Source organism: Dryobates pubescens, chromosome 36 (genome assembly GCF_014839835.1).
Source record: "Dryobates pubescens isolate bDryPub1 chromosome 36, bDryPub1.pri, whole genome shotgun sequence".
NCBI lineage: Eukaryota > Metazoa > Chordata > Aves > Piciformes > Picidae > Dryobates > Dryobates pubescens.
This window is the reverse complement of record NC_071647.1, coordinates 3,146,324-3,169,578: the sequence shown is the minus strand read 5'-3', so window position 1 is coordinate 3,169,578 and position 23,255 is coordinate 3,146,324. Positions and strand designations below refer to the sequence as shown.

Genomic DNA, 23,255 nt, shown 5'->3' with positions numbered 1-23,255 from the left:
GGGGGCGGTTAGGGCTGTGATGGGGGGAGGGAGGGAGGGAGGGGAGGTGGGGGGGTTGAGAGGGGTCCCCCCGACTCTCTGAGCTCCTCTGATTGGCTGAGGGGCCGTCCAAAATTCCCTGGTCGCGCCGGGTCCCACCTCTCCCAGCGGCGGCGGCCGTATATAAGGGGAGGTGAAGGAGTGGACGGAGGGCAGTAGGAAGTTTTCTGCTGGGGTCTGGATTTGGAGCTCCAGGAGTCGGCTCGGCCCCGTATGACCCCAAGCTAAGAACAAAAAAGAGACCCCAAAGAGTCTACATGTCTAATATTTAGACATGTTCAGCTTTGTGGATTCTCGGTTACTGCTGTTGATAGCAGCGACTGCACTACTCACCCACGGGCAAGGAGAAGAAGACAGTAAGTAGCTCAGCCCCCGGCCCTTCAGCCTCGCCGGGATGAGGATGGGTGGGAACGGTGGCCGTGGTGGCAGGGCGGAGGGGGGGCGGGTGGGCATCAAGGAGCGTTGAGTCTTGCTGTCAGGGGCTCGGTGGAAGGGGCAACGGGGTCGGTGGAAGGGTGGGAATGGGGTGGTCGGAGCTGCTCCGTCGACTCCCAGCTGGAGCGGAAAACAAAAGTTGGAGGAAGGGGAGGGGGGGGGAGGGAAAAAGAGGAGGAAAAAGGTGGGGTGAGGGGGGATTTGGGAGTGCGGGGTGAAGGGGCTTGAGGGGCCGTGGAGTTTTAGGGGTGAAGGGGTTTTAGGGGTGAAGGGGGTTTAAGGGGTGAAAGGGTTTTAGGGGTGAAGGGGGTTTGAAGGGGTGGAGGGGGTCTAGGGGTGAAGGGGTTTTGGGGGTGAAGGGGGTCTAGGGGGTGAAGGCGTTTTAAGGGATGAAAGGGGTTCAGGGGTGATGGAGTTTTAGGGGGCGGTGGAGTTTTAGGGGTGAAGGGGTTTTAGGGGTGAAGGGGTTTTAGGGGTGAAGGGGGTTCAAGGGGTGAAAGGGGTTTAGGGGTGAAGGGGTTTTGGGGGTGAAGGGGCTCTAGGGGGTGGAGGGGTCTTAGGTGGTGCTGGGATTTTAGGGGGCAAAGAAGCTTTAGGGCGTGATGGAGTTTTAGGGGTGAAGGGATCTTAAGGGGTGAAGGGATCTTAAGGAGGGAAGGGATCTTAAGGGGGGAGGGCATTTTAGGGGGTGCTGGAGGGGGTTTTAGGGGTGGAGAGGTCTTAGGGAGTGAAGGGTTTTGAGGGGGGAGAAGGGATTTGAGGGGGTGAAGGAGTTTTGAAGGGGTTAAAGGGGCCTGAGGGCTGAAGGGGTTTGAGGGGTGCAAGAGGTTTTAAGGGATGAAGAGGTGAAGGGGTTTAAGGATTTAGGGGGTGAAGGGGTTACTAAAGGGTTTTTAGGGGGGGGCAAGGGTTTTTTTTAGGGGGGGGGGGGTTAGGGGGTCTGTGGTGACGCGGACGGTTGGGGCATCCTGCCAAGAGCAGGGAGGGAGGGAAGGGTGGAGAGGAGCCGAAGGGAAGGAGGGAGCTGGGGGAAGAAGGGGAGGAGGAGGAGCAGGAGGAAGGGAAAGGAAAGGAAAGGGGGGAAAGAGCGCGGGAGAGAGTGGTGGGGAGAGGTGGAAGGGGGGGGGGGGGGGGTGGAAGGGGAGGGGAGAGAGAGGAGGAGAGAGAAAGGAGGGAGGGGGGCGGGGGGGGGGGGGCGCCAGCCCCGGGATCTGCTAAAGCCATCAGGAAAGAATTAGGATAAGTCTGGGATGATTCATAAGGAAAATGTTCGGGCAGCCCTTAAAGCCGGGACTGGCCAGACAGCCCCGCTCGGGGCCAGCGCCCCACGGCCTCCCCGCGGCGCTGTCCCGGCCCCGGGCCGCGCCGCGCCGCTGGGGGGGGTCACTGCCGCCACCCACCGCCCCCACCCCGCCGCCGCCGGCTCCCCTCGGAGCTGTCACCTGCGGCCATGGGGACACGGGGGACCCTGGGACTGAGCCAGGCCTGGGCTGCCCTTCGTACTTCAGCCTGGTTTAGCACGGAGGGGGAGGATTTTTGGGCGCAGATTTTTTCCTCGGGGGCAAGGGGGGGGGGATGTGGGGGGTGCCTTTTGCATCCCGAAGTTTGCAGCTGACAAGGTCCAGCCTGCACCCCGCCTGCTGCAGCCCAAACTTCGCCCCCTGGAGCCTGCAGGTTGCCTTCTGTAGCCCACATTTTGCCTCTGGTAGCCTGCACTGGGGCTCTGTTGGCCAACATTTTGCCCCTTTGTATTCGTTTGGCCCTTTTAGGTTCCACATTTTGCCTTTCACAGCCCACACTTGCCCAGTTTTTTCCTTCCAGAGTCCTCATTTTTTCTCTTATATTCCACATTTTCCTCTTATATTCCACATTTTCCTCCCATATTCCACATTTCCCCTCTTATATTCCACATTTTCCTCTCATATTCCACATTTTCCTCTCATATTCCACATTTTCCCTCTTATATTCCACATTTCCCCTCTTATATTCCACATTTCCCCTCTTATATTCCACATTTTCCCTCTTATTCCACATTTCCCCTCTTATATTCCACATTTCCCCTCTCATATTCCACATTTCCCCTCTTATATTCCACATTTTCCCTCTTATTCCACATTTCCCTCCCATATTCCACATTTTCCCTCTCACATCCCACATTCTCCCCTCTACCCCCCACCCTTTGCCTGCTTTATTCCTCCTTTTCCCCCTCTCCTATCCCGCTTTCTACTTTTACATCCCACATTTCGCCTTTCTCCAGCTGCATTTTGCCTTCTCCCCTCCTGCCTTTTGCAATTTAATTCCTCTCCCCCCTTGCATTTTGCCTTCTTTTTGTTTTCCTCCCAAGCTGATGACCACAACCCAGGCCAGCCCCACGCACTCCCCCCACCTCCACTACTCCTCTTCCCCCAGACCCTTCCCCACCGCGGGGCCAAGCCCGGCTCCTGGCTCTCTGCCCTACTCCAACCCCCGCCCGCTTCCAAGCCTCTGGATTCTTATTCCTCATCCCAGCTGGACTGATCCAAGCCTATCCCACAGCCTCCTGGATCTAATTTCAACCCAGACGCCGGAGCCAACCCGTTCCCATCCCCGTTTCGCCCCCATCCCGTCTCCTCATCCCATCCCATCCCATCCCGGTCCCGGACGGTGGGGGACCCTCCGTGTCAGCCCCGTGGAGGGGGTTTGCCTTGGCCCCATCCTCCTGGAGCGCCTGGCTGGAGGGATTTTGTTTAAATTCCAGCGTTTGTGGGAAGAGTTTATTGTTGGTGCTTTTCCTGTGTCACCACCACGGGCTGATGAGAACCAGATGAAGGAGGGGGGAAAGGAAAAAGAAAGCTGCCGGAGCAGCGCATGGGGCGGGAGGGGAGGAGGAAAAGCAAGGGAGAGAGCCCGATGAGGGGGGCGAGGGGGATGCCGCTGCCTCTGGGTCCCACTCTCGCCGCCTCCCCGAGCTCAGCCCTGATGTCTGCTCCCCCGCTCCCCTCTCCCAGTCCAAACTGGAAGCTGCATACAGGATGGCCTAACGTACAACGACAAGGATGTGTGGAAACCAGAACCCTGCCAGATCTGCGTCTGCGACAGCGGCAACATCCTCTGCGACGAGGTGATCTGCGAGGACACCTCCGACTGCCCCAACGCCGAGATCCCCTTCGGGGAGTGCTGCCCCATCTGCCCTGACACCGATGGTAACCTCCTGGCACCCTCTGGCCCCCTTCCTCAGGGTGACAGACACCCCCCCCCCCCCCGGAGGAGCAGCGGGGCTTGGAGCCCGCCCTGGCTCGGCAGCCCTCCCGCGGGGTGTTGGGGTTGTGGTAGCTTCCTCTAAAGCTCCTCCTTTCCTCCACAGCCTCCCCAGTCTACCCAGAAACCGCTGGAGTAGAGGTAAGGGTCCCCTTGCCCACCCTCTGACAGCCCCTCCCCACCACCACCTAGTTTTGGAGCCCCCCCCTTCTCTAACCACCTTCTTCTCTCTCCTCCACAGGGTCCTAAAGGAGAGACTGGCCCCAGAGGAGACAGGGTGGGTGTCACCCCTCACCCCCACTTAACCAAGCTCCCCCCTGCTTCCACCCCATCCCCCTGGGGCTCACTCCTCTCTTCTCTCCCCACAGGGACTCCCTGGCCCCCCTGGCAGAGATGGCATCCCCGGACAGCCTGGCCTCCCAGGACCCCCAGGCCCTCCAGGTCCCCCAGGCCTCGGCGGAGTGAGTATGGGGGAGGGTCTGGGTGGTGCAGACCCCCAGGGGGGGTCCCCACCACCTGCTCACCCCCTGCTCTCCCTTCCTGCCTGCAGAACTTCGCTCCTCAAATGTCCTATGGCTACGACGAGAAAGCTGGTGGCATGGCTGTGCCCGGCCCCATGGTGAGCACAGGGGGGGCACAGGGACCTCTGGGGGGCACAGGACACTGGGGGGAGACACACAGCCAAACACAGGGGAAGGTGGGAAGGTGGATGAAGCTTCCTGTGTTGGTGGTGCCAAGGATGGTGCTGAGTGGTGGGAGGGATGCAGACAGAGATGGGGTGGCAATGGGGATGGGGTGGTGGTAGGGTGGCAATGGGCATGAGTTGGTGGCAGGGTGGCAATGGGATGGCAATGAGGTGGCAATTGGGTGGCAATGGGGATGGGGTGGTGGTGGGATGACAATGAGGTGGCAATGGGCATGAGATGGAGGTAGGGTGGCAATGGGGTGACAATGAGGTGTCAGTGGGCATGAGATGCAGGTAGGGTGGCAATGGGGTGACAATGAGGTGGCAATGGGCATGAGATGGAGGTAGGGTGGCAATGGGGTGACAATGAGGTGGCAATGGGCATGAGATGGAGGTAGGGTGGCAATGGGGTGACAATGAGGTGGCAATGGGCATGAGATGGAGGTAGGGTGGCAATGGGATGGCAATGAGGTGGCAGTGGGCATGAGTGGGTAGTAGGGTGGCAATGGGGTGACAATGAGGTGGCAATAGGCATGAGATGGAGGTAGGGTGGCAATGGGATGGCAATGAGGTGGCAATGGGCATGAGATGGAGGTAGGGTGGCAATGGGGTGACAATGAGGTGGCAGTGGGCATGAGATGCAGGTAGGGTGGCAATGGGGTGACAATGAGGTGGCAGTGGGCATGAGATGCAGGTAGGGTGGCAATGAGGTGACAATGAGGTGGCAGTGGGCATGAGATGTAGGTAGGGTGGCAATGGGATGACAATGAGGTGGCAGTGGGCATGAGATGGTGATGGAGAGGTGGTAGAGTGTCCATGAGGTGCCAATAGGAGTGAGGATGGGTTGGATGCAATGGGGACAGGGATGGGATGGTGAGAGTGGGGTGACAATGGGTGTGGGATGGTGATGAGGAGGTGATGGGGTGGCAGTGGGGTGAACATGGGGTGACAGTGGGGGGGGGGGGTGGCAATCAGGTGACAATGGGCACAAGGAAGAGGTGGTGATGGAGGCAGTGATGGGATGATGATGATGGAGGCAGACAGCGAGGGGGTGACAATGGGGACAGGGGATGGCCAGTGATGGGGACAAGCTCAGGGTGGTGATGGGGACAGTAATGGGGTGGTGGTGATGGGGTTCAGTGGGGATGGCAGTGGGGACAGGGATGGGGACAGGGATGGGGACAGGGATGGGGACAGGGTGCCATGGCAGCCACTCATCACCACTTTCCTCTCTCCTTGCCAGGGTCCAGCAGGTCCCCGTGGTCTCCCCGGCCCTCCTGGTGCTCCTGTGAGTATCTCACTTCCCTCTCAGCTTGGGGACCACCCAAGGACCCCTTGGGGTGGGATGGAGATGGGCTGAGGGCAGGACAGTGTCCCACCCTTCCTGGTGGCCACGGAAAGGCGTGGGGGATGCACATCCTGATGTCACCAGAGGGGGGGGGGGGGACAGCTGCCACTGCCTTTGGGGTCTTCAACCCCAATCTCCTCCTTCTCTAACCCATTTCTTTCCCTCTTTTTCTTTCTTTCCCACCAACCTGCAGGGTCCTCAAGGTTTCCAAGGTCCCCCTGGTGAACCTGGAGAGCCTGGTGCTTCTGTGAGTCCTCTGCCACCTCCCTCTCCGACCTGATGTGCCCTGGGCACGGGCACGAGGCTGCCTGTTCCCACCCTGCCCCAGTGCCCCTGTGCTGGGGCACCGGTGGGAACGGGGCTGCCAGAGCCTGGCACTGCCCAGCCCAAGTGGTGAGGGCACAGAGTCACCCACAGCACCCTCACCCTGCCCTGCATCTCTCCTAGGGTCCCATGGGTCCCCGCGGTCCTGCTGGCCCCCCTGGCAAGAACGGAGATGACGTAAGCGGGCTGTGGAGGGGGTCCCCAGGACCCCGGCTTGGGTGCTGGTGGCCCTGCCTCCAGGTGAGCAGGAGTCACCTGGCTTGAGGACACGTCCCCAACTCCCTCTCCTTCTCCCCAGGGTGAAGCTGGCAAGCCTGGTCGTCCCGGTGAGCGTGGTCCCCCCGGCCCCCAGGTGAGATGTTCCCCAGGTCACCCTCATCCCCATCCCCTGCCTGGTGGCAAAGCAAGGAGGTGACCCCAGCTTCCTGCCCCCACCTCGGGCAGGACAAGAAGTGGGGTGTGGGCACAACCCCGCCCTGGGCATCTCCATCACCCCCTCCCTTCTCTCCTAGGGTGCCCGTGGTCTGCCCGGAACCGCCGGTCTGCCAGGCATGAAGGGTCACAGGGTGAGTCCCACCTCCCAGCCCTGTGGGGGGAGCCCCACCTCGCTCAGGGGGTCCCCTTTGACCCCCAACCTCTTCTCTTTCCTGCTGCCCAGGGTTTCAGTGGTCTGGATGGTGCCAAGGGTGAGCCTGGTCCTGCTGGTCCCAAGGTGAGGAGCGGTGGCAGCCTCCTCCCCCAGCCTCCCGGGGGAGTCTTCCCTGTCCTGCATCCCTCTGGAGCAGCTCCCTCAATGTTCTCCTTTCTCCTAGGGAGAGCCTGGCAGCCCCGGGGAGAATGGTGCTCCTGGGCAGATGGTGAGTCCTGAAGTCCCTGAGGGCCACGGTGGGGAGCTGGCCTTGGCCAGCACAAGGGGCTGGGAGCCAGGATGTGATGGGGGTGGATCACCCTCAGGGGGTGGGGGCTAGGAGGGGGCATACCCCCCTGGAAATACCACTGTGGGCAGGAGCAGGGTGGGATGGGAGGCACAGGGATGAGAGAAGACCACCCAAAGGGTCCTCCTGGTGGCCCACCAGGTCTCTCCTGGTGATCTGAAAGTGTCCTCTCCCCTCCCCAGGGTCCTCGTGGGCTCCCCGGTGAGAGAGGTCGTCCTGGTCCATCCGGCCCCGCTGTGAGTATTTGGTGTGGGCAGGGCTGAGCATCTCCTGCCCGGGGGGATGCAGAGGGGGTTAGGGACCACCTCTTCTGTTGTGGACAGCACTGACTGGTGTCTCCTCCCCCCTACAGGGTGCTCGTGGTAACGATGGTGCTCCTGGTGCTGCTGGTCCCCCCGTAAGTAACCCCTGCCCCCATCCAGCTCCCAGCAGCATCACCTCCAGCTGCTCCAGAGGGAGACCTCAGCTCGGCTCCACCGTGGCCAGGAGATCCTGGCCGGGAGGCAGAGCTCTGCTGCCCACAAAACCCTCCAGCAGCAGCTGATGTGTGAGGTGGGATCCCCCCTCTGACGCTTGCCCTCTCTCCCATCTAGGGTCCAACTGGTCCTGCTGGTCCCCCTGGCTTCCCTGGTGCTGCTGGTGCTAAGGTAGGACCTGCCTGACCCTCTCTCCTCCCAGGTGGCATCTCCTGAGCTGGGGGGAACTGGGGGAAACTGGGAGCCCAAAGCGGGGCAGGCAGGGGTGCCCCAGCCCAGCCCCGTGGGCAGCTCTCCTGGCCTGGCCTCCCTGGGAAAGGAGCTGCAGATGGAGAGGGACATCAGCCATGCCAGGAGCTTCAGGGCAGCCTTCATGCTCAGGACTCTTCCTCCTTTCTCTTCCTCCCCAGGGTGAAACTGGTCCCCAGGGAGCTCGCGGCAGCGAAGGTCCCCAGGGTGCCCGTGGCGAGCCCGGTCCCCCCGGCCCTGCTGGCGCTGCTGGCCCTGCTGTAAGTGGCATCTGATGGCTCCTCGTCCTTCAGCCTCATGCCCTGCCAGCCCCCCCTCCCCATAACCCTCCTCTTCCTCTTTCTCCTTGCAGGGCAACCCCGGTGCTGACGGTCAACCCGGTGCCAAGGGTGCAACCGTGAGTGTCCTCCCGCCCTGCCCAGCTCTGAGGTGAGGCTCCAAGCTGCTTCCTCACCACCTCCTCTGCCTCTTCCAGGGTGCCCCTGGTATTGCTGGTGCTCCTGGCTTCCCTGGTGCCCGTGGGCCCTCCGGACCCCAAGGTCCCAGCGGTGCCCCTGGTCCCAAGGGTAACAGCGTGAGTATCCCTGGCCGCCTCCACCCTCCTCCTCCTGGCCTTGTGCCCCTCCTCCTGCTCCAGCAAACCACTGTCCTGACCTGGAGATGCCTCCTCTGGCATCCCTGGGAGTGCAGGATGGTGCTGAGGGCCCGGGAAGCACGTGGCCCAGGGCTGCCTTTGCTCATCCACCTGGAGTTAAAGAGCTTCTCCCTCTTCTCTCCTTCCCCCTCCAGGGTGAACCTGGTGCTCCAGGCAACAAGGGAGACACTGGTGCCAAAGGAGAGCCTGTAAGTCACCCCTGGGGTCTCCTCAGGGGCTCAGCCCCTCCTGGACTCCGTGGTGCTCCCATGATGATGCTCCCTGTGGGTGCTCATCCCATGACCTCCTTCCCCAGGGTCCTGCTGGTGTCCAAGGTCCCCCTGGCCCAGCTGGTGAGGAAGGCAAGAGAGGAGCTCGTGGTGAGCCTGGCCCTGCTGGGCTGCCTGGCCCTGCTGGTGAACGTGTGAGTAGAAGCTGTCCCTGTCCCATCCCCACCAAGTCCCTGTCCCCATCCTCACCATGATCCTGTCCCCATCCCCACCATGTCCCTGTCCCCATCCCCATCATGATCCTGTCCCCATCCCCATCATGATCCTGTCCCCATCCCCATCATGATCCTGTCCCCATCCTCACTATGATCCTGTCCCCATCCTCACCATGTCCCTGTCCCATCCTCACCATGATCCTGTCCCATCATCACCAAGTCCCTGTCCCCATCCTCACCATGATCCTGTCCCCAACCTCACCAAGTCCCTGTCCCCAACCTCACCAAGTCCCTGTCCCCAACCTCACCAAGTCCCTGTCCCCATCCTCACCAAGTCTCTGTCCCCATCCTCATCATGTCCCTGTCCCATCCTCATCCTCCTTCCATCTCCCCATGCCCACCCTCCTTCCATCTTCCCTCTTGGGGGTGCTTGGGGACAGACACCCACCAGGGTGGCATCCCCAGCCTCTTCTGATGCCCCCTCCCCAGGGTGAATCCTCTCAGCAGGGACACCAGACTGCTCCCACTGAGACTGGGTCTCACCTCTGCACCCTCCCCTGAGGTCACCCCATGCCTCCCCACTGACTCCTCTTGTGCCCCCCACAGGGTGCCCCTGGCAGTCGTGGTTTCCCTGGTGCTGATGGCATTGCTGGGCCCAAGGTAGGTGCCCTCCTCCTCTTCCTCCTTCTCCTCCTCCTCCTCTTCCTCCTTCTCCTCCTCCTCCTCTTCCTCCTTCTCCTCCTCCTCCTCCTCCTCTTCCTCCTTTTCCTCCTCCTGCCCCTGTGGCCAAGAGAACCACCTTCTCAAGGGGGTTCTGGGGACAGCAGGAATTTGTCCCCTGTCCCCATGCCATGCTACAGCTGACTCTGTGCTGCTGCCACCTCTGGTGACATTCCTCCAGTCCCCATCCCCAACGCCCCCCTCCTCCCCCCCCCGGTGCTGCCCTGCAGCTGGGGTAACCTCTGTCCCCTGTCCCCAGGGTCCCCCTGGTGAGCGTGGTGCCCCCGGCCCTGCTGGCCCCAAAGGATCTCCTGGTGAAGCTGGCCGCCCTGGGGAACCTGGGCTTCCTGGTGCCAAGGTGGGTATGGCAGGGTGATGGTGGGCAGGGTGGTGGGCAGGGTGGTGGGCAGGGTGGTGGGCACAGTGGCTGCCAGGGGCAATGAGCCCCATCAGCGTTGGCCGCCACGCCGGGGGGGCTCCGCTCCAGGGATGGATGCAGCCTGCTGGAGCTCTCCATGCTGCTGGGGCAGCTGCTGCCCAGGATGCCCACGTGGGTTGGGGCAGCTCTGGGTGGTCCTGAGCTCCTCACCCACCTCCTGCTTCCCTCACAGGGTCTGACTGGAAGCCCTGGGAGCCCTGGTCCCGACGGCAAGACCGGACCCCCTGTAAGTTGCACCCCACGACCTCCTGCTCCCCCCTTGCCTTGCTGTGGGCTCTGCTAAGGGGCTGTCTGCTCTCCCCTCCCCCCTCGCCCCCCATGATAGGGTCCTGCTGGTCAAGATGGTCGCCCTGGTCCCCCTGGCCCCCCTGGAGCTCGAGGTCAAGCCGGTGTGATGGGATTCCCCGGTCCCAAAGGTGCTGCGGTGAGTGTGGCTGGCAGCTGGGGGCGCTGCTGGAGGTGCCCAAGCCCTGGGCCACGAGGGGCTGCCACCCTCTGGCCATGAGGGGCTCCCACCCTCTGCACTGCTACCACCCAGGATGGTGGCTGCAGGTGGGCTCCTGTGGAGCAGCCACCGAAGGAGGGGGGGCTCAGCCCTGCCTGATCCTGCAGGCTGGTGCCCACGGTGCCAACGTGGGTCTCATCTTGCTCTCTTGCTTTCTAGGGTGAGCCTGGCAAACCTGGTGAGAGAGGTGCTCCTGGACCCCCTGGTGCTGTTGTAAGTGTCCAGCAGAGCTCAAACAGCCCCTGGTGGGGCTTGGCAGGGAGCTTCACCACGGTGTGGAGTGGCAGAGAGCTTCAGCATGGTGTGGGGTGGCAAGGACCTTCACCTTGACATGGGGTGGCAGGGAGCCTCAGCATGGTGTGGGGTGGCAGACAGCTTCACCACGGTGTGGGGTGGCAGAGAGCTTACCATGGTGTGGGGTGGCAGAGAGCTTACCATGGTGTGGGGTGGCAGAGAGCTTCAGCACGGTGTGGGGTGGCAGAGAGCTTCACCTTGGTGTGAGGTGGCAGAGAGCTTCACCTTGGTGTGAGGTGGCAGAGAGCTTCACCTTGGTGTGGGGTGGCAGAGAGCTTCAGCATGGTGTGGGGTGGCAGAGAGCTTCAGCATGGTGTGGGGTGGCAGAGAGCTTCAGCACGGTGTGGGGTGGCAGAGAGCTTCAGCATGGTGTGAGGTGGCAGAGAGCTTCAGCATGGTGTGAGGTGGCAGAGAGCTTCAGCATGGTGTGGGGTGGCAGAGAGCTTCACCTTGGTGTGAGGTGGCAGAGAGCTTCACCTTGGTGTGAGGTGGCAGAGAGCTTCAGCATGGTGTGGGGTGGCAGAGAGCTTCAGCATGGTGTGAGGTGGCAGAGAGCTTCAGCATGGTGTGGGGTGGCAGAGAGCTTCACCTTGGTGTGAGGTGGCAGAGAGCTTCACCTTGGTGTGAGGTGGCAGAGAGCTTCAGCATGGTGTGGGGTGGCAGAGAGCTTCAGCATGGTGTGAGGTGGCAGAGAGCTTCAGCATGGTGTGGGGTGGCAGAGAGCTTCAGCATGGTGTGGGGTGGCAGAGAGCTTCAGCATGGTGTGAGGTGGCAGAGAGCTTCAGCATGGTGTGAGGTGGCAGAGAGCTTCACCTTGGTGTGGGGTGGCAGAGAGCTTCACCTTGGTGTGAGGTGGCAGAGAGCTTCAGCATGGTGTGGGGTGGCAGAGAGCTTCACCTTGGTGTGGGGTGGCAGAGAGCTTCACCTTGGTGTGAGGTGGCAGAGAGCTTCAGCATGGTGTGGGGTGGCAGAGAGCTTCACCACGGTGTGAGGTGGCAGAGACCTTCAGCATGGTGTGGGGTGGCAGAGAGCTTCACCACAGTGTGGGATGGCAACGATGGGACAGGGGAGAGCCAAGCTGGGGCCAGGAGAGGCTCCAAGGCTGAGAGCAGCAGCAGGCTGAGGTGGCCAAGCCTCCAAGCTGGTGGCTGCCAGCAGCTTTGGAGCAGGGAGAGGAGGAGGTGACGTGGCCATGGGCAGCTCCCTGCAGCTCCTCCATCCTTCGAGGGATGCTGTGGGCACACCCAGCCCCACACCCTGCTCACAGGGGGGGTGCAGAGTCCCACGGGTGGGGGGTGTTGCAGAGTCCCGTGGGGGCACTGCTGGGCTGCAGGTTGGGTCCATGCCCTGAGCACCCTCTTCTCCCTCTCCCACAGGGTGCTGCTGGCAAAGATGGTGAAACTGGTGCCCAAGGTCCTCCCGGCCCTACCGTGAGTACCGACAAACCTTTGCCCCCCCCCGGCTGTGCTCAGCCGCTGCAGGAGGGGCTTGGGAACCGAGTGCCCCCTCCCCTCCTCACACTTTGTCCCATCTGCCCCAGGGTCCTGCTGGAGAAAGAGGTGAACAAGGTCCTGCTGGTGCTCCTGGCTTCCAGGTGAGAGGTGTCCCCCTCCCCTGCTGCCCCTTTCCTTGTCCCTCACCCACTTCGTGGGGGTCTCATCGCTCCTCCTCTTCCTCCTCAGGGTCTGCCTGGCCCCGCTGGCCCCCCCGGGGAGGCTGGCAAGCCTGGTGAGCAGGTGAGTGTGGGACAGCGTGGGCAGGGGGTGGCATTGTCCCTGTCCCCTCTCCATCACCTCTCTCGCAGTTGGGGTACCCCCCAGCACCCCCCGAGGTGATGGGCTCCACATAGCCTCTCCCTGGGAGCACTGAGGGCTCCAGTTCAGATCTGTCCCCCCAAGGACTGGGGGACCCTCTTCTTCCCTAGCCCTCTCCTGTCCTGTCCTCCCCAAGGACTGGGGGATCCTCTCCCTCCCCAGCCCTGTCCCCCCCAAGGACTGGGGGACCCTCTCCCTCCCTAACCCTGTCCTCTCCTGTCCCCCCAAGGACGGGGGGACCCTCTTCTTCCCAGTCCTTCCCCATCACCTCAGGCCTGTGGGTCCCCCCTCATTCCCGACCTTTGGGACCTCTCCCCTTGTCCCCACGGCCACCTCACCCCCCCCGGCTCTTTGCTGACCTTCTCCCTCCCACACAGGGTGTCCCCGGAGACGCCGGTGCCCCCGGTCCCGCTGGTGCCAGGGTAAGTCGAATCCTATTCGCTCCCTAGCTGGCTCTTGGCACCCCCCTGGTGCCCACCATCTCCATGGCACCTTTGACCCCCTCCCTTCCTGCCTCTCTTCTCCAGGGTGAGAGAGGTTTCCCCGGTGAACGCGGCGTCCAGGGCCCCCCCGGTCCCCAAGGTCCCCGTGGTGCTAACGGTGCTCCCGGTAACGACGGTGCTAAGGTAGGTGCCAGGTGCTTCGCCACCCCAGCTGGGCACCGGTTGGGTGGCGGGGGGGGGGATCACTTTGGGCTGCAGGCGCGGAGGGGAGGAGGGCGGCTTTGGCTCCACCTCCTCTCGCCGGGGCCGCGGGCGGGGAGGGATTTGCCCTGCGCCGGCTTCTCTCTAACCTCTGGTTTGTGTCTCTCTCGGCCAGGGTGATGCTGGTGCCCCCGGTGCCCCCGGGAACCAAGGCCCCCCCGGTCTGCAGGGTATGCCCGGAGAGCGTGGTGCTGCCGGCCTGCCAGGCGCCAAGGGTGACAGAGTACGTGTGTGCCCCCCCCCCCCCCGAGCCCTCCCCTCCTTGGTCCTCTGCTCCTCACCACACCTCTGCTTCCCCCCCTGTACCCACCCTCCAAATACCATCCCCTCTGGGCTGGATGTGCTGCCCCGAGGTGAGGTGGGCAGGGGGAGATGCTCAGTGCCACCACTGCTGTCACCATCTGAGGTGGCAGAGGGAGATGCTCAGTGCCACCACTGGCATCATCTGAGCTGGTGGTAGGGGTGATCAGTGCCACCACTGGCACCATCTGAGGTGGGCAGAGGAAGATGCTCAGTGCCACCACTGGCACCATCTGAGCTGGTGGTAGGGGTGATCAGTGCCACCACTGGCACCATCTGAGGTGGGCAGGGAGGGATGCTCAGTGCCACCACTGGCACCATCTCAAGTGGCAGAAGGGGGATGCTCAGTGCTGCCAATGTCACCATCTGAGGTGGGCAGGGGGAGATGTTCAGTGCCACCACTGTCACTATCTGAGCTGGTGGTAGGGATGCTTAATGCCACCACTGGCACCATCTGAGCTGGTGGTAGGGATGCCCAGTGCCACCACTGGCACCATCCACACATGGCCCTCCCTGAGAGCTGGGAGTTGAGCTCAGCTCTTCCCCCTGCACCCAAGAGGAGGATGATCCCAACCTGTCCCAGGAAAGATGAAGAACCAGGGGTGCCTTGGTGCAGAAGGGAAAGTAAAGGGAAGAGTGAGGTGACCCTCCCTGGAGGAAACCTCCCCAGGTAACCCCCTTCCCCATCACCTTCCTCTGGCAGGGTGACCCTGGTCCCAAAGGCGCTGATGGTGCTCCTGGCAAAGACGGTCTCCGAGGTCTGACCGGTCCCATCGGCCCCCCCGGCCCTGCTGGTGCTCCCGGTGACAAGGTAGGGCTGTCCCCGGGCTGGACACCTCCCTGGGGACAGCGGTGTCCCCACCGCCGCCTCCTCACCTCAGCCTTAACCTGCTCCTTTCCGGCTTTCCTCTCCTTTCCCAGGGTGAAGCTGGTCCCCCCGGCCCCGCTGGTCCCACTGGCGCCCGTGGTGCTCCCGTAAGTTCCCTCCCCCTCGCCCCCCACCCCTCTGCGACGGCCCCGCCGCTGGTGCCCTTCCCCTGGCGGCCACCGGCCGCTGTGCCAGGCTGGAGCTGACTCCATCCTCACCACCTCTCCTAGGGTGACCGCGGCGAGCCCGGCCCCCCCGGTCCTGCTGGATTCGCTGGCCCCCCTGTGAGTGTGATGGCCTCACCCCCCCACCCCCCCACCCCTCGCTTCCAGGGGCCTGATCCTGCCCCGCCGGGGCGCTGCTGAGCTCCTCCCTCCCCCAGCCCCAGCTCACCACACTTTGCTGTCCCCCAGGGTGCCGACGGCCAGCCTGGTGCTAAAGGTGAAACTGGGGATGCTGGAGCCAAGGGTGATGCTGGTCCCCCCGGGCCTGCTGGCCCCACTGGTGCTCCTGGCCCCGCTGTAAGTTGTGCCCCCCCTCACCCCCTCCCCCTACCCCGTCACACCCCCACTCGGGGTCCAGACCCACGGGCACAACTCACCCTCCCCCTCATCCTTCTCCTCCTCTTCCTCCTCCACAGGGTGCTGTTGGTGCTCCTGGTCCCAAAGGTGCTCGTGGTAGCGCTGGACCCCCTGTAAGTAGCAGTTTCATGGTGGGGAGGGGGGGAGTTGGGATGCCCAGGGGGGGACACCTCCCCCCCCGAGCGGACATGAACACTCCTGAAGTGGTTTAAGTCCTCAAGACCTTCAGCTCTGCACCCCAAAACCATCCCTGGGGGACAAGAGCAAACTGGGCTGGCTTCATCCCGTGCTGGGGTGGGGAATGGGGGGGGGAAGGGATTTGCTTCTATTCCCTCCCCCCCCCCCCCCCCAAACCAGTCCCAGGCTGGGCACTTCCCTCCTGGCCCCCGGCCCCAGGGCTGCCTGTGGTGGCCCCCAGGCAGGGGACAGTGCCCTGGACCTGCTGCAGAGCAGGAGCAGGAGCAGGAGCAGCCTGGATCTGGCTCTTGGTGACTCCATTTCTTCTCTCCCCCCTCTCCAGGGTGCTACTGGTTTCCCTGGTGCTGCTGGAAGAGTTGGTCCCCCCGGCCCCTCTGTGAGTACCCCCGGGGAGGGCAAGAGGGTGCTGGTGGGGAGGTGGATGTGGGATGGAAGACGCTGGGCACCCATCCTGGTGGGGCTCCACGTGGCCTCCTTGCCCCAGTTGGCACTGGGACGCCTTTGGCCACCCTTCAGCTGGCATCTGGGAGGGGGGGGGGGGAAGGGCTGTGAGTCTTGAGCTGCTGCCTGACTTCATTGCCTCCACTCCCCCCCTCCCCCCATTCATGCAGGGGAACATCGGTCTCCCCGGCCCCCCTGGCCCCAGCGGCAAGGAAGGTGGCAAAGGACCCCGCGGTGAAACTGGCCCTGCTGGCCGCCCCGGTGAGCCAGGACCTGCTGGCCCCCCCGGACCCCCCGGCGAGAAAGGTTCTCCTGGTGCTGATGGCCCCATTGTAAGTCAGCCCTGCCCCCGGCCCGACCAACCCCCACGGAGCTGGGGGACGCTGGGCAGCATCGCGGCCCCCCTGCAGCCCAGCATCCTTTGGCCATCTCTCCCGTGGGGAGGGTGCTCCCCCCGCACCCCCCCGGCTCAGATGCCACCCCCCTGAGGTGCTGTTTGTCCCCGCAGGGTGCTCCTGGTACCCCTGGACCCCAAGGTATCGCCGGCCAGCGCGGTGTCGTTGGTCTCCCAGGACAGAGAGGTGAAAGAGGCTTCCCTGGGCTGCCTGGCCCCTCAGTGAGTACCTGGGGGGGCTTCCTGGGAAAGGACAATGCTGTGACCCCCCCCTTGGGGTCCAGCTCACCTGGATGGCCCCCGTGGGGAGGCCACTGGCTGGTGTCTGACCCCTCCTCATCTCATCCCATCCTCTGTAGGGCGAACCTGGCAAACAAGGTCCCTCTGGCTCCCCTGGTGAGCGTGGTCCTCCCGGCCCCATGGGCCCCCCCGGCTTGGCTGGACCCCCTGGTGAAGCTGGACGTGAGGTGAGGAGCAACCATCAGCCTTGGGGGGCAGGGCATGGACCCCTCCATGCGCTGGTGTTGGGCTCAGGGTGCTGAGGACTGAGCAACTCGTGGTGCCCATGGAGCTGCCGTGGTGGGTGGAGGGTGGATGGTGCCAGCCTGGCCCCTGCTAGCCCCCAGCTGCCCTCACTGGGGGTTCTCTGCTGCTCCCTAGGGTGCTCCTGGTGCTGAAGGTGCTCCTGGTCGTGATGGTGCTGCTGGTCCCAAGGTGAGTGGGCTGGGGCTGGGGCTGGCGGGGGGGAGATGGGGTTGTGCTGGCTCATGATGACCTCTCCTCTTCCTCCTCTTCCTCTTCCTCCTCCTCCTCCTCCTCCTCTTCCTTCTCCTTCTCTTTCTCCTCTTCCTCTTCCTTCTCCTTGTCTTCCTTCTCCTCTTCCTCTTTTTCCTCCTCCTCTTCCTTGTCCTCCTCTTCCTTCTCCTCCTCTTCCTTCTCCTTCTCCTCCTCCTCCTCCTCCTCTTTCTCCTCTTCCTCCTCCTCCTCCTCTTTCTCCTCTTCCTCCTCTTCCTCTTTTTCCTCCTTCTCCTTCTCCTCCTCCTCTTTCTCCACTTCCTCTTCTTCATCTCCCTCCTTCCTCCTCCTCCTCCTCCTCCTCTTCCTCCTCACAGGGTGACCGTGGTGAGACCGGCCCCGCTGGCCCCCCTGGTGCTCCCGGTGCCCCCGGTGCCCCTGGCCCCGTTGGTCCTGCTGGCAAGAATGGAGATCGTGGTGAGACCGTAAGTGACCTCCTGCCTGATGCAGCCCCAACCCTTACACCCCTCAGGGGACCCCAGCTTAGTCGTGGAGCAGGAGCTGATCCTGTGAACCCACCACGGGCCAGGCTCTGGCCCCAGGCTCAGCTCTCCCCCTTGGATGGAGCTTCCCTGGCAATCCCAACCCCCCCCAGGGGAGGTGCTGCCCCAAGCTGGCGGCAGCAGAAGCTGGAGGATGCTCTAACCTCTCCTTTTCTCTCCTGTTTTAGGGTCCTCAAGGTCCTGCTGGCCCCCCTGGTCCTGCTGGTGCTCGTGGTCCTGCTGTGAGTTGATCTCCTCCTCCATCCTCCTTGGTGCCCCTGTGTCCCTGCGAGCATGAGGGGCAGTGATCAGCTCAACACATCTTCCTCCTCTTCCTCCCTCCTCCTCCAGGGTCCACAAGGTCCCCGTGGTGACAAAGGTGAAACTGGTGAACAAGGTGACAGAGGCATGAAGGGTCACAGAGGCTTCTCTGGGCTCCAGGGCCCACCTGGTCCTCCTGTAAGTGCCACGGGGGGGTGCTGGCTCCGGGTGCTGCCCCACACCCTGGACTGGAAGCAGAGCAGGATGCTGATGGAGCCTCTCCCTGTCCCTTTGCTTTGCACAGGGCTCTCCTGGTGAACAAGGTCCTTCTGGTGCTTCTGGTCCCGCTGGTCCCAGAGTAAGTTCTCAGCTAAGCCACAGCCAGGGGGGAGAAGGGCTGGGGGGAGGTCCTCGTCCTCCTCGGGTTTCTCATGGGGACGTGGCTTGAGGGCTGGAGGGGGACGACTCTGCCCGGGCACGGGGCACATGCTGAGCTCTTTTCCTCTCCCGCAGGGTCCTCCTGGCTCCGCTGGTGCTGCTGGCAAAGACGGTCTCAACGGGCTGCCCGGCCCCATCGGCCCCCCCGGCCCCCGCGGGCGCACCGGTGAAGCCGGCCCTGTCGTACGTACCCTGCCCCCTGCTGCCCACCTGCCTTCAGCCTCCTGCTCGCCGTCATCCTCCCCCTCATTCTTCTTCTTCTCCTCCCACAGGGTCCTCCCGGCCCACCCGGACCCCCTGGTCCTCCCGGTCCCCCCAGCGGCGGCTTCGACTTCAGCTTCCTGCCCCAGCCCCCGCAGGAGAAGGCTCACGACGGTGGCCGCTACTACAGAGCCGACGATGCCAACGTGATGAGGGACAGGGACCTGGAGGTTGACACCACCCTGAAGAGCCTGAGCCAGCAGATCGAGAACATCCGCAGCCCCGAGGGCACCCGCAAGAACCCTGCCCGCACCTGCCGCGACCTCAAGATGTGCCACGGCGACTGGAAGAGCGGTGAGCGCCCCCCCGCGGGCCTCTGGGGTGCTCTCTGCCCCCCCCGCCTGCTCCTCGCCTCCATCTCCCCTGCTTGAGCCTGGTCTGCATCTTCTCACGGCTGCTCTCCCCTCCGGCCTCCGCCTCTCGTGGCGGCTTCTCACCTCCCAGCCTCTTATGCCCTCCGCTCTTCCAAGCCTCACTCCTGCTTCTCACCTCCTCCCCTCCTCCGCTTCTCACAGCCACTCCTCACCTCCTTCCTCTGCTCCTCATGGCTCTTGCTCAACTCCATGCTCCACCCCACCCAGATTCCTCCTACCTGCTCTTCACCTCCCTCCTCCACCTCTCATGGCTGCTCCTCACCCCTGCCTACCATCCCTTCATCCTCCATCTCTCACAGCAACCCCTTCCCTTATTCAACCACCTACCTGCTCCTCACCTCCATCCTCTATGACTGCTCCTCACCTCCATCCTCCACAGCTGCTCCTCACCTTCATCCCTCCCCGCTCCCTGGCTGCTTGTTAGCTCTATCCTCCACTCTCTATGGCTGCTCCTCACCTCCATCCTTCCAACCTCCATGGCTTCTCCTCACCTCATCCTCTATGGCTTCTCTTCACCTCCAACCTCCATAGCTTCTCCTCACCTCATCCCTATGGCTGCTCTTCACCTCCATCCTCCATGGCTGCTCCTCACTTCCACCCTCTACAGCAGCTCCTCACCTCCATCCTTCCAACCTCCATGGCTTCTCTTCACCTCATCCTCTATGGCTACTCCTCGCCTCCATCCTCCATAGCTTCTCCTCACCTCCCTCTTCCATCCATCCATCCATCCATCCATCCATCCATCCATCCATCCATCCACCCATCCATCCATCCACCCATCCATCGTGGCCCCACCTGCCCCACTCCCTGACCCTGTTCCCTCTTCCCCGCAGGTGAATACTGGATCGACCCCAACCAAGGCTGCAACCTGGACGCCATCAAGGTCTACTGCAACATGGAGACAGGAGAGACCTGTGTCTACCCAACCCAGGCCACCATTGCCCAGAAGAACTGGTACCTGAGCAAGAACCCCAAGGAGAAGAAGCACATCTGGTTCGGCGAGACAATGAGCGACGGCTTCCAGGTGAGCACGGGGAGGATGATGAGGGTAGGGACAGCTGGCACTGCCAACCAGCTCTGAGGTGCCCTAACTCCTCCAACACTGAGCACGGGGAGGATGATGAGGGTAGGGACAGCTGACACTGCCAACCACCTCTGAGGTGCCCTAACTCCTCCAACACTGAGCACGGGGAGGATGATGAGGGTGGGGACAGCTGGCACTGCCAGCCAGCTCTGAGGTGCCCTAACTCCTCCAACACTGAGCACGGGGAGGATGATGAGGGTGGGGACAGCTGGCACTGCCAGCCAGCTCTGAGGTGCCCTAACTCCTCCAACACTGAGCACAGGGAGGATGATGAGGGTGGGGACAGCTGCCACTGCCAGCCAGCTCTGAGGTGCCCTAACTCCTCCAACACTGAGCATGGGGAGGATGATGAGGGTAGGGACAGCTGGCACTGCCAACCACCTCTGAGGTGGCCTAACTCCTCCAACACTGAGCACAGGGAGGATGATGAGGGTAGGGACAGCTGGCACTGCCAACCAGCTCTGAGGTGCCCTAACTCCTCCAACACTGAGCACAGGGAGGATGATGAGGGTGGGGACAGCTGGCACTGCCAGCCAGCTCTGAGGTGCCCTAACTCCTCCAACACTGAGCATGGGGAGGATGATGAGGGTGGGGACAGCTGGCACTGCCAACCAGCTCTGAGGTGCCCTAACTCCTCCAACACTGAGCACAGGGAGGATGATGAGGGTAGGGACAGCTGGCACTGCCAGCCAGCTCTGAGGTGCCCTAACTCCTCCAACACTGAGCACAGGGAGGATGATGAGGGTGGGGACAGCTGGCACTGCCAACCAGCTCTGAGGTGCCCTAACTCCTCCAACACTGAGCACAGGGAGGATGATGAGGGTAGGGACAAGTGGCACTGCCAACCAGCTCTGAGGTGCCCTAACTCCTCTTCTCCCACAGTTCGAGTATGGTGGTGAGGGCTCCAACCCAGCTGACGTCGCCATCCAACTGACCTTCCTCCGCCTGATGTCCACTGAGGCCTCCCAGAACATCACCTACCACTGCAAGAACAGCGTTGCCTACATGGACCAGGCCACAGGCAACCTGAAGAAGGCTCTGCTGCTGCAAGGGGCCAACGAGATCGAGATCAGGGCCGAGGGCAACAGCCGCTTCACCTACGGCGTCACCGAGGACGGCTGCACGGTGAGAGCCCCGGGGCCGGGCTGGAGGGGGCGGTGGGGAAGGTGGTGGGGAGGTGGTGTGGGGTCTAGGATGGTGAGGAGGTGGTGTGGGGATGAAGGTGGTGAGGAGGTGGTGTGGGGATGAAGATGGTGAGGAGGTGGTGTGGGGATGAAGATGGTGAGGAGGTGCTATGGGAATGAGGATGGTGAGGAGGTGTTGAGGGATCTAAGGTGGTGAGGAGGCGTTGTAGGGTCTAGGATGGTGAGGAGGTGTTGTGGGGATGAGGATGGTGAGGAGGTGTTATGGGGTCGAGGATGGTGAGGAGGTGTTATGGGGTCTAGGATGGTGAGGAGGTGTTATGGGGTCTAGGATGGCTGTTGAGGAGGTGTTGTGGGGATGAGGATGGTGAGGAGGTGTTATGGGGATGAGGGTGAGAAGGAGGTGCTGTGGGGCTGGTGAGGAGGTGCTATGGGGGTGAGGATGAGGAGGATGCATTATGGGGCTGGTGAGGAGGTGCTATGGGGGTGAGGATGAGGAGGATGCATTATGGGGCTGGTGAGGAGGTGCTATGAGGGTGAGGATGAGGAGGATGCATTATGGGGCTAGTGAGGAGGTGCTATGAGGGTGAGGATGAGGAGGATGCATTATGGGGCTGGTGAGGAGGTGTTGTGGGGATGAGGCTGAGGAAGATGCATTATGGGGCTGGTGAGGAGGTGTTGTGGGGATGAGGCTGAGGAAGATGCATTATGGGGCTGGTGAGGAGGTGCTATGGGGATGAGGCTGAGGAGAATGCATTATGGGGCTGGTGAGGAGGTGCTATGAGGGTGAGGATGAGGAGGATGCATTATGGGGCTGGTGAGGAGGTGCTATGGGGGTGAGGATGAGGAGGATGCATTATGGGGCTGGTGAGGAGGTGCTATGGGGGTGAAGCTGAGGAGGATGCATTATGGGGCTGGTGAGGAGGTGCTATGGGGGTGAGGATGAGGAGGATGCATTATGGGGCTGGTGAGGAGGTGCTATGAGGGTGAGGATGAGGAGGATGCATTATGGGGCTGGTGAGGAGGTGCTATGGGGGTGAGGATGAGGAGGATGCATTATGGGGCTGGTGAGGAGGTGCTATGGGGATGAGGCTGGTCAGTGGGGATGATTATGGGGCTGAACCTGGCGAGGAGGTGCTGCGGGGAGCAGGGCTGGGGGGTGACTGCACCTTAAGGAGACCGACCTGGAGGGGATGTGCTACGGGGACAGGGCCGGTGGGTGGCGGCGGGGCGGGGGGGAGGATGGGGGAGGTGGGGGACCCTGTTCTGAGTTGAAAGCTGACCGGCGCCTTCCCCCACAGAGTCACACCGGCGCCTGGGGCAAGACAGTCATCGAGTACAAGACGACAAAGACCTCTCGCCTGCCTATCATTGACTTGGCTCCCATGGACGTTGGGGCTGCGGAGCAGGAATTCGGCATCGACATCGGCCCCGTTTGCTTCTTGTGAACCGGTTTCCCCCTCCCTCCCCTCCCTCCCCCCTTACCCTCCACCTCCACTTCGCGGCAGGAGAGAGTAAAATACCGAGAATAACAATAATAATAATAATAAAAAAAAAAACCCAAAAAAAAGAAAAAGACAAAAAAAGAGCTAAAAGACCAAAAAAAAAAAAAAAAGGAGGGAAAACAGAAAACCACCAAAACAAAAAACTTTTCTCCTGTGGACTTGAATTTTTGTGTCGGTTTCTACAGCTTCTTTGTGGTGCCAGGATAAAAAAAACCAAACCACCAACCCCAAACCAACCAACCAAACCCCCTCCCCCCCCCCCCACCTCAAAACCCCAACCAAACCCTTCCTCTCCTCCCCCCCCAAAAAAAAAAAATCGACCAAAAACGTTAACCTCCCCCCCCAAAAAAAGCTAAAAAAAGAATAAAAAAGACTAAAAAGGAAGAAAAAAAAAAGACTAAAAAAAAAAAGATTAAATAAATAAATGACTTTTCAAACCAAAGCAACAGGCAGTGGGTTGGCTTGCTTGCTTGCTTCCTCCTCATCCTCATCCCCTCCTTCTCATCCTCATTCTCCTCCTCTTCATCCTCATCCTCCTCGTCGTCCTCCTTGTCCTGCTCATCCTCCGCCTTCTCCTCCTCCTTCTCCTCCTCCTCATTCTCCTCCTCCTCATCCTCATCCTTCTCCTCATCCTCATCCTTGTCCTCCTCATCCTCATCCTTCTCCTCATCATCTTCATCCTTCTCCTCATCCTCATCCTTGTCCTCCTCATCCTCATCTTTCTCCTCATCCTCATCCTTGTCCTCCTCATCCTTCTCTTCATCCTCATCCTTCTCTTCATCCTCATCCTCATCCTCATCCTCATCCCCTCCTTCTCATCCTCATTCTCCTCCTCTTCATCCTCATCC

At 62.0% G+C, this 23,255-nt stretch overlaps 1 protein-coding gene across 1 annotated transcript; it reads left to right on the top strand.

Moving 5' to 3' along the window:
- The first annotated feature begins 244 nt into the window (after positions 1–244).
- Positions 245–22,366, top strand: COL1A1 (collagen type I alpha 1 chain). Its single transcript, XM_054176678.1, has 51 exons — positions 245–395; positions 3,462–3,656; positions 3,818–3,852; positions 3,953–3,988; positions 4,080–4,172; positions 4,262–4,330; positions 5,640–5,684; positions 5,938–5,991; positions 6,192–6,245; positions 6,367–6,420; positions 6,581–6,634; positions 6,727–6,780; positions 6,881–6,925; positions 7,186–7,239; positions 7,356–7,400; positions 7,597–7,650; positions 7,890–7,988; positions 8,081–8,125; positions 8,204–8,302; positions 8,518–8,571; positions 8,679–8,786; positions 9,414–9,467; positions 9,787–9,885; positions 10,139–10,192; positions 10,292–10,390; positions 10,631–10,684; positions 12,142–12,195; positions 12,306–12,359; positions 12,448–12,501; positions 12,957–13,001; positions 13,107–13,205; positions 13,399–13,506; positions 14,287–14,394; positions 14,505–14,558; positions 14,682–14,735; positions 14,865–14,972; positions 15,092–15,145; positions 15,553–15,606; positions 15,842–16,003; positions 16,180–16,287; positions 16,425–16,532; positions 16,726–16,779; positions 17,178–17,285; positions 17,531–17,584; positions 17,694–17,801; positions 17,908–17,961; positions 18,117–18,224; positions 18,314–18,596; positions 19,510–19,700; positions 20,643–20,885; positions 22,204–22,366. The coding sequence occupies exons 1-51, from the start codon at positions 314–316 to the stop codon at positions 22,348–22,350; spliced, it is 4,362 nt and encodes a 1,453-aa protein (XP_054032653.1). The 5' UTR covers positions 245–313; the 3' UTR covers positions 22,351–22,366.
- The last annotated feature ends 889 nt before the right edge of the window (positions 22,367–23,255 follow it).